The sequence below is a fragment of the Gallus gallus genome, chromosome 16, assembly GCF_016699485.2.
Source record: "Gallus gallus isolate bGalGal1 chromosome 16, bGalGal1.mat.broiler.GRCg7b, whole genome shotgun sequence".
Classification (NCBI taxonomy): Eukaryota; Metazoa; Chordata; class Aves; order Galliformes; family Phasianidae; genus Gallus; species Gallus gallus.
Window position 1 is genome coordinate 2,209,704 of NC_052547.1, and position 11,949 is coordinate 2,221,652.

The 11,949-nt window shown below is 62.6% G+C and overlaps 3 protein-coding genes across 8 annotated transcripts; 2 read left to right on the forward strand and 1 right to left on the reverse strand.

Annotated features, from left to right (window-relative positions):
- Window positions 1-48: 48 nt before the first annotated feature.
- On the forward strand, window positions 49-3,080 carry DMB2 (major histocompatibility complex, class II, DM beta 2). Of its 3 annotated transcripts, none has more exons than XM_015294967.4 (6): window positions 49-623; window positions 875-1,156; window positions 2,080-2,364; window positions 2,439-2,558; window positions 2,862-2,897; window positions 2,982-3,080. In XM_015294967.4, exons 1-6 carry the CDS (start codon window positions 575-577, stop codon window positions 2,990-2,992), a joined length of 783 nt encoding a protein of 260 aa, XP_015150453.1. In that variant the 5' UTR covers window positions 49-574; the 3' UTR covers window positions 2,993-3,080. The 3 variants fall into 3 exon arrangements, with proteins under 3 accessions (XP_015150453.1, NP_001128638.1, XP_015150452.2); NM_001135166.2 differs by having other exon boundaries at window positions 49-98; XM_015294966.3 differs by lacking the exon at window positions 49-623 and having other exon boundaries at window positions 638-1,156.
- A 674-nt stretch (window positions 3,081-3,754) lies between these two features.
- Window positions 3,755-6,542, forward strand: BF1 (MHC BF1 class I). 3 transcript variants are annotated; one of them, NM_001044683.3, is made up of 8 exons: window positions 3,755-3,887; window positions 4,005-4,268; window positions 4,498-4,770; window positions 4,870-5,142; window positions 5,216-5,323; window positions 5,441-5,473; window positions 5,633-5,665; window positions 5,823-6,542. In NM_001044683.3, exons 1-8 carry the CDS (start codon window positions 3,809-3,811, stop codon window positions 5,840-5,842), a joined length of 1,083 nt encoding a protein of 360 aa, NP_001038148.2. In that variant the 5' UTR covers window positions 3,755-3,808; the 3' UTR covers window positions 5,843-6,542. The 3 variants fall into 3 exon arrangements, with proteins under 3 accessions (NP_001038148.2, XP_040504575.1, XP_015150482.1); XM_040648641.2 differs by having other exon boundaries at window positions 3,793-3,887; window positions 5,592-5,665; XM_015294996.4 differs by lacking the exon at window positions 5,633-5,665 and having other exon boundaries at window positions 3,793-3,887.
- TAP1 (transporter 1, ATP-binding cassette, sub-family B (MDR/TAP)) lies at window positions 6,543-11,884 on the reverse strand. Of its 2 annotated transcripts, NM_001135968.2 has the most exons (11): window positions 11,658-11,841; window positions 10,865-10,967; window positions 10,661-10,791; window positions 10,380-10,585; window positions 9,754-9,951; window positions 9,116-9,244; window positions 8,613-8,798; window positions 8,033-8,206; window positions 7,574-7,733; window positions 7,366-7,502; window positions 6,543-7,188 (listed from the first exon to the last, which is right to left on the reverse strand). In NM_001135968.2, the coding sequence occupies exons 1-11, from the start codon at window positions 11,755-11,757 to the stop codon at window positions 6,961-6,963; spliced, it is 1,752 nt and encodes a 583-aa protein (NP_001129440.2). In that variant the 5' UTR covers window positions 11,758-11,841; the 3' UTR covers window positions 6,543-6,960. The 2 variants fall into 2 exon arrangements, with proteins under 2 accessions (NP_001129440.2, XP_015150475.1); XM_015294989.3 differs by lacking the exon at window positions 10,865-10,967 and having other exon boundaries at window positions 6,693-7,188; window positions 11,658-11,884.
- Between the last annotated feature and the right edge of the window lie 65 nt (window positions 11,885-11,949).

The window sequence follows — 11,949 nt, forward strand, 5'->3', positions numbered from 1 at the left end:
GGTGGAGGGAGCTGAGGGGCCGCCCCCCTCCCCCCCCCCCGCTCCCCCCTCCGCGATGTTGGTGCTATTGGGGCTGCTGCTGGGAGTGCGGGGGGCAGGTGGGGGTTTGGGGTTGGGGTGTTTGGGGGGTCTCTGCCTAATGAAACGCTGGGGGGGGGGGGGACGTGGGGGTCTCTGCTTTATGGGACTGTGTGGGCGGGCTTGAAGGGGCTCTGCTTTACGGCGCTGGGTGTGGGTTCTGGGGAGACTCTGCTCTATGGGATCATGGTAGGGGCTTGGGGGGGCTCTGCTTAATGGCACTGTATGGAGGGACATTGGGGGTCTCAGCCTTATAGGACGTTGGGGATGATTTGTGGGGGTCTCAGCCTTTGCAATATTGAGGGCACTCTGGGTGGTGGTCTGAGCCCTTAGGGCCCCCAGGGAGGGCTTTAGGGTGGGCTCAGCCTTTTGGGATACTGGGGTCCTTTTGAGGGGAGGGTCTCAACTTTATGGGATGTTGCAAAGAGTTTGGAGGGGGTCTCAGCTCTGAGGGATATTGGGGACAATTCGGGGGATCTCAGCCCTTTGGAACTCAATGGAGGATTTTGGAGTGATGCTGAGGACTCAGCCTTTTGGGTTGCTGGGTATGATTTGGGGATGCTCAGCCTTATGGAATGGTGGGGACACTTTGTGGGGAGCTCAGCTCTGTGGGATATTGGGGCCACTTTGGGGGAGTCTCAACCTTTAGGACTCCCAGGGAGGGCTTTAAGAATCTCATGGGATCCCAGTGTTGAGCTCAGCTCGATGTTATGTCCCCATGGGGACCTCTGGGGGCTCCAAATGGGGATGAGGTCGCTGCCAGCACTGCCATCTCCCCTCTATCCCCCCAATGCAGGTGCCTTCATGGTGCATGTGGCCAACTCCTGCCCACTGGCAGCCAATGGCTCTCTGCGCGGCTTCGACCTCACCGTGGCCTTCAACAAGAACCCTCTGGTGTGCTACGACCCCGATGGCCACCTCTTCAACGCCTGCGACTGGGGGCTGCTGCACGGCGTGGCTGGACAGATTGCCATTGCCCTCAACAATGACAGCACCTGGGTGCAGCGTGCAGAGGCACGGAGACGGGCGTGCAGCAAACTGGCTGCACAGTTCTGGGCACAGACGGCGCTGCGCAGGAGTGAGCATTGCAAATGGGGCTGTTGCACGGGGCGTTGCATGGGGATGATGTTGCATGGGGCATTGCATGAAGATGGTGCTGCATAGGGCGTCGCATGGGGATGTTGCATGAAGATGTGTAGCAATGATGCATGGGACATTCCATGGGGATGCTGCATGAGGGTGTTGTTTAGCAATGATGCATGGGGTGCTGCATGGGAATGTTGCATGAAGATGTGTAGCAATGATGCATGGGGCATTCCATGGGGAGGCTGCATGAGAGCGCTGTGTAGCAATGATGCATGGGGTGCTGCATGGGGATGTTGCATGGAGATATTGCATGGGGCATTGCATGGGGTTGATCCATGCAGCGTTACATGGGGTTCTCAAGCAGGGGGATGTTGCATGGAAAGGTTGCATGGAAAATTGCACAGAGGTGTTGCAAAGCATATGCATGGGGATGTTGTATGGAGGATCGGACGGTGGCTTTGAAGAACATTCTGCATGGGGCATTGCTTAAGGGTCCCAAGCATGGGGATGCTGCAAGGAAATGCTGCTGCTTGGTGGCCTTGCAGAGTGTGTTGCATGGAGTTTGCTTCAAGGAGATGTTGCATGGCGTATCATCTGCAGTTTTGCAGAGCACATTGCATTGCACATTGCACACTGCACAGAGCAGTGCACTGGGCATCTCCCAGCGTGTGGCACAACGCTGTTGCAAAGGACATCCCACGAGGTGTTGCAGCAAACAATGCGCAGAGCTTGCACAGAATGTGGGATATCCCATGGAGATGTGGCACAGAGCATTGCGTGGGGAATCCTACAGGGAAGTGAGATGGGGAAGTTGCACAGAGCGTTGCAAGGGGTATTGCACAGAGGGAACTTGCAGAGAATGGGGCAGGAACCGTCCCCATCCCCTGCTGCTCACCATCCCTGTCCCCACTCCAGCTCAGCCCCAGGTCCGCATCGTCCCCGCACAGACAGGGAACCCCAGCGTGCCCATCCGCCTCACCTGCCACGTGTGGGGCTTCTACCCCCCCGAGGTGACCATCATCTGGCTACACAATGGGGACATCGTGGGGCCTGGAGACCACTCGCCCATGTTCGCCATCCCCAATGGGAACTGGACCTACCAGACACAGGTGGCCCTCTCGGTGGCCCCAGAGGTGGGGGACACCTACACGTGCTCGGTGCAGCATGCTAGCTTGGAGGAGCCCCTCCTGGAGGACTGGCGTGAGTTGGGATCAAGGGGGTGACACAGAGACAGCGGTGTCCCTGCTGTGTCACTGCTGGCTGTGTCCCTGCAGGTCCTGGGCTGACGCTGGAGGTGACGCTGATGGTGGCTGTGGCCACTGTAGTGATGGTGTTGGGGCTCAGCTTGCTCTTCATTGGTGTCTACTGCTGGCGGGCCCAACCCCCTGCCCCAGGTGGGTGCTTGAGAGGGACCCTATGGGGCTCCATGGACCTCTAAGGGGTCTCTGTCTGGTTCCTATGGGTCTCTGGGTTGCTGTGAATCTTTCTTTTCTCTGTGGGTCTGTCTGGGGTATCTGTTGATCCCTATGGGTTGCTGTGGGTCTCTATGGGTCCTTCTCTTGGCCTCTGTGAGGTCTCTATTTGTCTCTATGCATCCCTATGGATCTCTATGGGGTCTCTGCGGGTTATTACATGTCTCTATGGGATGTGACCATCTGTGACAAGAACCCCACTCACCCCTCCTATTCCCCCAACAGGTTACGCCCCGCTTCCCGGTCACAACTACCCTTCAGGTAACAGTGTCCCCAAACTGTCCCTGTCCCCATTGCCATCAATGAGGGCTGAGTGACCCCATCTCTCACCACATGTCCCTGCAGGCAGCATCTGATGGACACCTTCTGTCACCAACTGTCCCTGTGTGTCCCCATCCCTGACTCTGCACCGTGGTGCTGACATTAAAGACACTCTGCAGCCTCTGTTGGTGTCTCTGTGGGCTTTTGGGGTGGGGTGGTGTCACCAGGGAGAGGTTGGGTTGGGGTCATTGCATCCATGATGGTGACGGTGATTGACATTGTGCACAGGGAGATGTCCAGGCGCCTGTGGGGTCTGTGTTTTAGGGCCAGTTCTGCTCAGTGCCTCCATAAGTGATCTGGATAGGTCATGAGTCATCCTAATTAAGGAGGGGACAACAGTGAATGGGGAGGAGCCGATGACTCAGGCTGGGAGTGGTGATCCCAGAGGTTTCCTCTGCTGTCAGTGACTCCGTGCCTCACCGAGTCCGACGGCTCCGTGCAGGAAGGAGCGCTCCGCGCACCCCACGCCCCCACCCGGGGGGGTTCAGCGCAGCCCCCCGGCCGTGCTCTGACAGACGACTGCTTGCCTTCCCATTGCCCCCCGTCGCCCCGACAGAGGCCCTCGGCGCCCTCCCCTGGGTTAGGAACACGGCCCCGGGGGGGACACAGCCCGAGTGCCCTTTCGGTGTCCGGGAGGCAGGGAGGGGACCCCCACCGCGCCCGTCCCCGCCCCCGACTCCGCGCTTTCGCTTTCGCTTCACAACCTGAGGGAGCGCATTCTGCCTGGCGCCCGATGACGTCTCGCGCGCTCCCGGTCGCCATTGGCGGGGCGGCAACGGAGGAACCAATGGGGGCGCGGTGCGGGACGGGGACTGGTCCCAGAACGTGGAGGAGCGGTGCGGTGCGGGGCGATGCGCCCGTGCGGGGCGGTGGGCCTGGGGCTGCTGCGCCTGGGGCTGCTGCTCGCCGCCGTGTGCGGGGCGGCGGCCGGTGAGTGCGGCCGGACCGGGACCCCTCCCCGCCCGTAACCCCACCCCGGGGCTGTGCCCGTGGGATCCTCAGACCCCCACCCGCGGCTCACGGCCCCGCTGCGCTCCGCCCCCGCAGAGCTCCATACCCTGCGGTACATCCATACGGCGATGACGGATCCCGGCCCCGGGCAGCCGTGGTACGTGGACGTGGGGTATGTGGACGGGGAACTCTTCGTGCACTACAACAGCACCGCGCGGAGGTACGTGCCCCGCACCGAGTGGATGGCGGCCAAGGCGGACCAGCAGTACTGGGATGGACAGACGCAGATCGGACAGCGCAATGAGCGGAGTGTGAAAGTGAGCCTGGACACACTGCAGGAACGATACAACCAGACCGGCGGTGAGCACGGCCGGGGCCGCGGCTCCGTGGGTGTGGGATGGGCTCCATGGCGCAGTGCCGCCCACACCCCCCAGGCCTGGCCCTGCCCGGCGGCACCGTCCCGGGGCTGCCCGTCACAGCCCCACCGCGCTCGGGGTGCCGCGTCCCGGGGGGACCCCAACCCATCCCCGCTGCAGTGGGAGCCCCGGAGCCGGAGGGGCCCCTCACCCCCTGCCCGGCTGTGTTTCAGGGTCTCACACGGTGCAGTGGATGTTCGGCTGTGACATCCTCGAGGATGGCACCATCCGGGGGTATCGTCAGGTGGCCTACGATGGGAAAGACTTCATTGCCTTCGACAAAGACATGAAGACGTTCACTGCGGCAGTTCCAGAGGCAGTTCCCACCAAGAGGAAATGGGAGGAAGGAGGTGTTGCTGAGGGGTGGAAGAGTTACCTGGAGGAAACCTGCGTGGAGTGGCTGCGGAGATACGTGGAATACGGGAAGGCTGAGCTGGGCAGGAGAGGTGAGTGGGGTGGGGGGGGGGCCGCGGTGTGGGGCTGGACGTGGGGCGGGGGCTCAGCGTGGGGAGCTCAGCCCGGCCCTCATTGCCACCTGCCTGCAGAGCGGCCCGAGGTGCGAGTGTGGGGGAAGGAGGCCGACGGGATCCTGACCTTGTCCTGCCGCGCTCACGGCTTCTACCCGCGGCCCATCGTTGTCAGCTGGCTGAAGGACGGCGCAGTGCGGGGCCAGGACGCCCAGTCGGGGGGCATCATGCCCAATGGCGATGGCACCTACCACACCTGGGTCACCATCGATGCGCAGCCGGGGGACGGGGATAAGTACCAGTGCCGCGTGGAGCACGCCAGCCTGCCCCAGCCCGGCCTCTACTCGTGGGGTGAGTGAGGGGATGTGGGGCTGGGGGGCTGCGGGCTGCCCCTTCCCCTGCTGATGGCCCCGCTCTCCCCCAGAGCCGCCACAGCCCAACCTGGTGCCCATCGTGGCGGGGGTGGCCGTCGCCATTGTGGCCATCGCCATCGTGGTTGGTGTTGGATTCATCATCTACAGACGCCACGCAGGTAAAAGCAGAGGGGTGCAGGCGGGCAGTGGTGGCAGTGGGGGGATCTGGGTCCCCCTTGGGAGCCCTCAGCCTGGCTGTGATGTGAACCTGTGTTGATTCATCTCTCTGTCTGCAGGGAAGAAGGGGAAGGGCTACAACATCGCGCCCGGTGAGTGATGAGGGCAGCGCTGTCCCCCACCTCTGCCCAGTGCCAGGGCGGTCCTGGGGTCTGCACTTTCTCCCAGGGTACCCATTCCTGGTGCTTGGGGCTGCTCCACGCCCCATAGGGAGCACAGGGCTGGGTCTCACAGCTGTTCCTCCCTTATAGACAGGGAAGGTGGATCCAGCAGCTCGAGCACAGGTGCGGTGTGGGGCTGTGGGTTGGGAGGGGTCCGTGTGCTCTCTGTGGTACTGCCCAGGGCTGGGCTATGCTGGGGCTCTGCGGGGAGACCCCCGGAGCAGAGGGTTGGGATGTGAACATGGGCCCCGTGGGACACCATCTCTTCTCATCCCCACAGGGAGCAACCCCTCCATCTGAGTGCTGTGCTTCAGCATGCACGAAGCCAACAGTCCACACCAGCATTTGGGGTCAGTGATGGGCACAGCCCCATCCTCTTGACCTCTCACATCTCGTTCTGCTTCCTATGCTGACTGTTATGCTTTGCCTGCACTGCTCCCTGTGAAATAAAATGATGGGCCATTCTGTCTCAGCTTGCCTTCATTCTGCACTGTGCTGTGGTTGGGGATGGGGTGGGTGAGGGGACCGTGTCCCAGTTTGGCTGCTCAGGGTGCAGGTGTGGCCCTGTGCTGAGTACCCACAGCCCTCTCCCCCTATCTGCCTGCTGCTCACTCCCCCCTCTGTACCCCCGTTCCTTCTCACCTCTCCTCTGTGACCCCATGCTGGTGGTTGCTTGCTCCCTGTCCTGGCAGAACTCTGATTTTCCCAATGGCATCCCTGGGTGTTGGGATGTGGTCTCCTTGGTCCTCCCCCCAGCAGTCACTGCACATATCCACCCCACTTCCCCCCCAGGTTGCTGTCCCACAGCACTCCTGTTTCCCTCTCCCTCCCCCCCCCCGCCCATCCAGCTGCCTCTGCAATCCTCACCCTTGCCCACACACAACCTTGCCCACTCCACCTCCCTCATCCCGCCCTTCCCCCAGCTCTCCTGTCCCTGCTGGGCCCCCTCCCCCCACATTGTACCCTACACCCAAATAAATATGTTTGTTCTGCTGCCCTCTAGCCGTCTCCTGGTTTATTTCCCCCCGATTTGTTGTTGTTGGGGGCTCCGCTCTTCACCCTGGGGGGAAGGGGCTCTGGGGGTCCCTCATTCTCCCTGCACTTCTTACAGCACCGGGACTCCCCGCGCTGAGATCCCAACACACCCGGGTACAAACATGCGGCTTTATTCCCAGTTCTGTGTCCCACCCCCGGCCCCGGTGGCACTCAGTGGCACCGCAGTCCATGCTGTAGCCGTTGTGTGTCGTACAGCAGCGGTACCGCAGCGCGCCCGGCTCGGCATCCATGTGCCCACGGCACAGCTCTTGTGGTCCCTTGTCGCTGCCCCGGTGTCCCCACCTCCACCCTCAGTGTCCCCAACGCGCAGTGTCCCCATCCCACATCCCACCACCCCCTGCCCTCCCCATCCATAACTCCCGCTATCCCTCCCCCCCACTCCCTCTGTCCCCCTCCCCCGGTGCTCCCTGTTGTCCCCAGTCCCGCAGAAGGCTGCCGGGGCGCAGCACCTCGTGGGGGGGTCCCTCCTGCCGCACCTCTCCCCCCTCCAACACCACCACTCGTTGTGCCCGCGCCGCCAGGGCTGCCCGCCCCGTCACCATCAGCACTGCACGCCCCGACCCTTTGGCTGCGAGGATCTCCTGCTCCACCTGTGGGAGGAGAAACGGTCAGGGGGATGTCCTCAGCCACTGCCAGGGACCGAGGGACACCAGGAGTGGAGATAAGGGGACACCAGATCAGGGGACCATGGGGACCTAGGCGTGCAAACTGAGGGAACACAGGGCTCAGGGGGATGTGGGGACACGGGGACGTGGGGGACATCCCACCTGCTGCTGGCTCTCAGTGTCCAGGGCGCTGGTGTGCTCGTCGAGTATGAGGATGCGGGGGTCCCGCAGCAGCGCACGGGCAATGGCCACCGCCTGCCGCTGCCCCCCGGAGAGCTGTCCTCCCAACTCGCCCACCTCTGCGGGGACAGCAGGGTCAGGCTGGGAGGGGACCATGGAGGGGACCCGGAACAGAGAGGGGACAGCTTACCTGTGTCGTAGCCTTGGGGCAGGCGAGTGATGAAGTCGTGGGCGCCCACCCGGCGGGCGGCCGCTGTCACCTGTGCCCAGCTGCAGCCCCCCAACCCATAGGAGATGTTGGCGTGGAGTGAGCGGGCAAAGAGCAGCGGCTCCTGGGGGACGACGGCCACCTGCAGTGGGGGGGACAGCTGGGGACATGGGCACGTGGCAGTGGAGGCGGTGGGGATGGCTGGGGATGTGTCAGGGACATCTGGGGACATGGTGGGATGGTTGGGGACACAAGGATGGTTGGGGGCTTGGCCGGGACACTGCAGGGGACACAGTGGTGATATGGCAGAGACATCAGGGTGTGTGGTGATGGCTGGGGACCCAGATATCTGGTGACTCAATGAGGATGGCTGCTGATATGCAAGAACACACGGTGACCCACAGGGACAACCAGGAGCCATGGGGACATGTGGCTGCTCACCTGGCGGCACAGGTAGGAGTGCTGGTAGGCGGGGAGGGGGTGGCCATCCAGCAGCAGGCGCCCGGCCGTGGGCTGGTGCAGGCGGGACACGAGGGCCACCAGAGTGCTCTTCCCTGCGCCCGGGGGTCCCAGCAGTGCCAGCACCTCCCCGGGGCGCAGCTCCAGTGATACGCCCTGGGGACACGGATGTCACACCCATGGTGTCCCTGTACCCACACCTCCATGGTCCCACGGCCTTCCTGCTGTGTCCTTCTGTCCCTGTTCCCCCCCTGACCCTTTGTTTTGTTCCCACACCTTTGGTACCACATCTACATTCCCATGCCCTCCCCACCATGTCTCTGTTCACTCATCATGTCCCAGTGCCACAAACCCACCATGTGCCATGTCCCCGCGCCCTCAATACCATGATCTCATGTCCCTCTGCAGTGTCCCCATACCACCCCCTCCATGTATCTCCTTGTTTCATATCCTCACACCCTGTCCATCACATCCATGTCCCTGAATCACCCCACTGTGCTCCCACACCTGTCATGCTGTCCCACCACACCCCCGTGTCCCCTGGCTGTGTCTCTGTGCCCACCTTGAGGACGGGTTCCTGGCGCCCAGGGTAGGAGAACCAGACATCCTCCAGCTGGAGGTGGCCCTGCAGGTCAGTGGGTGCCATTGTCCCTGAGGGTGCGACCTGTGGCTCCCGGTCCAGGAACTCAAAGATCTTCTCCGAAGAGCCCACAGCCTTCATCAGTGTGGGGAAGTAGTCGAGCAGGACCTGGGGACAGCGTAGTGACGTGGCCAGGAGGGCAAGGGCACGTGGCACGGTGACATGGGGACACAGAGGACACAGTGGGATTGGCATGGGGACAGGACGGGGTAGGTATGGGGACAGAGGAGGTGACACAGGGATGTGGCAGGGGTCACAGAGGGTTAGACGTGGGGACACAGGGACATGGATGGGCATGGGGACACACTGCGATTGGCCTGGAGACACAGCAGGAAGGATGTAGGAACACAGGGACACTGTGACACACTGTGACTGTGGCAGGGAGACATGGGGACATGCGGATATGGGCATCCTCTCAGGCTCACCCTCAGGACATCAGTGAACTGTATCTGGTAGAGGAGGAAGGTGACGAGGTCCCCAGTGCTGACGGTCCCCGCGGCCACCAGCTGCCCCCCATAGTAGAGGATCCCCATCTTCAGGGCCAGGGCTGAGAACTGAGGATGCCATGAGGTCACCAGGGGACACCTCCCCCTGGGACTCTGAGTCTCCAGCACCACTCTGTCACCTTCCTGTTCTGTCAATGTCCCCCCTGTCCCAGTGTCCCACAGCTGTGCTATCTCTGTGCTATGTCCCCTCATGCCATCATGTTCCCAGTGTCCTGGAGCCCCCATGCCGGCCCATTCCCACGTCACTGCACCCTCCTGCCCCACAGCCCCTGAACTGTTGTGCCTGCTACATCCTGATGTCCCCATGCCATCACATCTATGTCCCACAGTCCCCATGCCATCATATTCCCATGACCTGCCATCTCCACACCATTATGGCCTCCAGCCCGTTGGCATTCTGTCCCCATCTCCTGACATCTCAATTACATCACGTCTCCACATCTCCCAGCCCTATCCCACCATGTCCCCATGCCCCCCAGTCCTATCCTATCATGTCCCCACATCCCCCAGCCCCATCCCATCACGTCCCCATGCTATTGAGCCACCCCATCCCATACACCACTGGTCCAGAGAGAGGCAGTGTAGAGGGCCACATCCTTCTTCTCCAGGCGGTGGCTCTGCTGCAGGCGCTGCCGGTAGTGTGCAGCTGCCCCATCCTCATTGGCAAAGCTTCGCACAGTGGCCATGGCCTGGAAGGTCTCCACTGCCACCTCGCTGGCCCGGGCCTGCGCCTTCTGCATCTGTGGTGCCAGGGCCTGGGGACAGCAGTGTCATTGCAGGGCGGGTGGGAAGGGAATGGGGGCTGGGGAGGGGACAGTGCATGTATGGAGGGAACAAAGAACACGTGGAGGGGATGGAGGGGACATAAAGGGGACGGTGGGCATGTGGAGGTGACAGTGGGGGCATGCAGAGAACAGAACCCATGTGGAAGGGATAATGGTCACACATAGGGAATAATGAGCACATGGCATGGATGGTGGACACATGGAAGGGGCATGGGGCACGTGGAGGGACAGCGGTCACACAGAGGGGACAACAGCAGGAGGATGGTGGGTACATGGAGGGGACAGTGGGCACATGGATAGGGCAATGAGTACATGGTGGTGACACTGGGCACATGGAGGGGACCAAAGGCACATGGAGGGGACCAAAGGCACATGGAGGTGCAGACAGCAGCCCATACCTGCCGGAAGTGCCCCACAGCCCTGGGCAGGGCCAGCAGCAGCGGCAGCGCCAGCGCGGTGAGCAGCGCCATGCGCGGGGACAGCCAGGCCATGGTTGCAAAGAGGCAGAGGCCGCGCGCCAGATACCACAGCAGGAGGCTCAGCGCCTCACCCAGAGCCTCGCGCACGTCCTCCGCATCCCGCGTCACCCGCATGGCCACATCCCCTGCCGGGTGACAGCGCCGTCAGTGCCACCCCTGTCCCTTATCCCCGTGTCCCCTCCCAGCCCGGTCCCCCTCACCGGCCCCGTCGGCGCGCAGCTCGGTGATGCTCTGCCGCAGGACGGCGGCGAAGACGCGGCGCTGGAGGCGGCTCTGCGTGCGGCTCAGTGTCCCCACGAAGGTCACATCGCACACCAGCTCAGTGACAGCACTGTGACGGCAGTGGGGTGTCAGGGGGTCCTGCGCTGCCCCCTGCCCGCACCGCGTCCCCCCTATGCCGGTACCTGCTGAGGCCCAGCAGCACCATGGGCAGGATGGCTGCCAGCTCGTCCTCACGGGCCACCCAGTCGCTGGCTCGCCCCATGTAGTAGGGCACGGCCATCTCGCCTGTCACCACAGCAGGGTCAGGGCATGGGGGACCCCCCCGAGGAATGGTGCCCCAGGAATTCTATGCTGCACCCCCAGTTTGGTGCTGCACCCCCAAAGCTCAGAGGTGAACCTCTGAAGCTCATTGTTGCCCTCCAGTTGGCTGCAGCCCCCCACCCCACCGCAAACCCATCTTCATTCCCATTCAATCACCGCCCCCACCCCAACCCGACCCCAATTCTATCTCCATCCCCATCCCTACCCCACCCCAACCCCATTTCTATTCCTATCCCATTTCTACCCCACCCCAATCCAACCCCAGTCCCATCTCCATCCACACTCCATCACATTCCCATTCCCACCCTGTCTTCAATCCCCATTCCATCCCCATCCCAAACCCAGCCCCAGTTCCCATTTCTCTCCCCATCCCCACCCCATCCTACCCAGTCCCAATCCCAGTTCCAAACCCACATCATTCCCATTCCATCCCAACCCCATTCCCAGTGCCCAGCCTATACCCATCCCTACCCCCACCCCAATCCCCATCCCATTCCCCATCCCATTCCATGGCTACTTCCATCCCCAATCCCATTCCATCCGGTTCCCAATCCCATCCCCATCCCTACCCTTATCCCCATCCCCACCACAACCTCATCCTCATTCAAATCCCAACCCCACTCCGATCCCACCCCCACTCCCGCCGCCCCGTACCCAGCGCTGAAGCCGCCATCAGACCCATCACCGCGGCGCAGCGCCGGCGCTCCGGGCTCAGCGAGAGGAGGAGGCGGCGACCCGCGCCCATCGTCCCCATCGCGGCCCCGATCCCCCTCCGGCCCGATCCCAATGCCCGGCAGCGGCCGGAGCTTCTCGGAAACGAGAGCGTCTCTCATTGGCTGAGGCGATGCAGCAGCGACGCTGCTCATTGGCCGAGATGGTTCCGCGTCATCAGTTGCCAGGCAGATCGGAACACTGCAGTTTGGAGAGGGGCGGGTAATTGAAAGTG

Bases quoted from the DNA above. Each gene is read 5' to 3' on its own strand.
- DMB2 (XM_015294966.3), top strand. From the start codon at position 649: ATGGAATGGTGGGGACACTTTGTGGGGAGCTCAGCTCTGTGGGATATT. The intron at 1,157-2,079 runs GTGAGCATTGCA...TCCCCACTCCAG, and splicing joins ACAGACGGCGCTGCGCAGGA to CTCAGCCCCAGGTCCGCATC. The intron at 2,559-2,861 runs GTGGGTGCTTGA...TTCCCCCAACAG, and splicing joins GGCCCAACCCCCTGCCCCAG to GTTACGCCCCGCTTCCCGGT.
- BF1 (NM_001044683.3), top strand. From the start codon at position 3,809: ATGCGCCCGTGCGGGGCGGTGGGCCTGGGGCTGCTGCGCCTGGGGCTG. The intron at 3,888-4,004 runs GTGAGTGCGGCC...CCGCCCCCGCAG, and splicing joins CGTGTGCGGGGCGGCGGCCG to AGCTCCATACCCTGCGGTAC. The intron at 5,474-5,632 runs GTGAGTGATGAG...CCTCCCTTATAG, and splicing joins GGGCTACAACATCGCGCCCG to ACAGGGAAGGTGGATCCAGC.
- TAP1 (XM_015294989.3), bottom strand. From the start codon at position 11,869: ATGAGCAGCGTCGCTGCTGCATCGCCTCAGCCAATGAGAGACGCTCTC. The intron at 7,734-8,032 runs GTGAGCAGCCAC...CCCCCACTGCAG, and splicing joins ACTCCTACCTGTGCCGCCAG to GTGGCCGTCGTCCCCCAGGA. The intron at 7,189-7,365 runs GTGGGATGTCCC...CTCCTCCCACAG, and splicing joins ACACTGAGAGCCAGCAGCAG to GTGGAGCAGGAGATCCTCGC.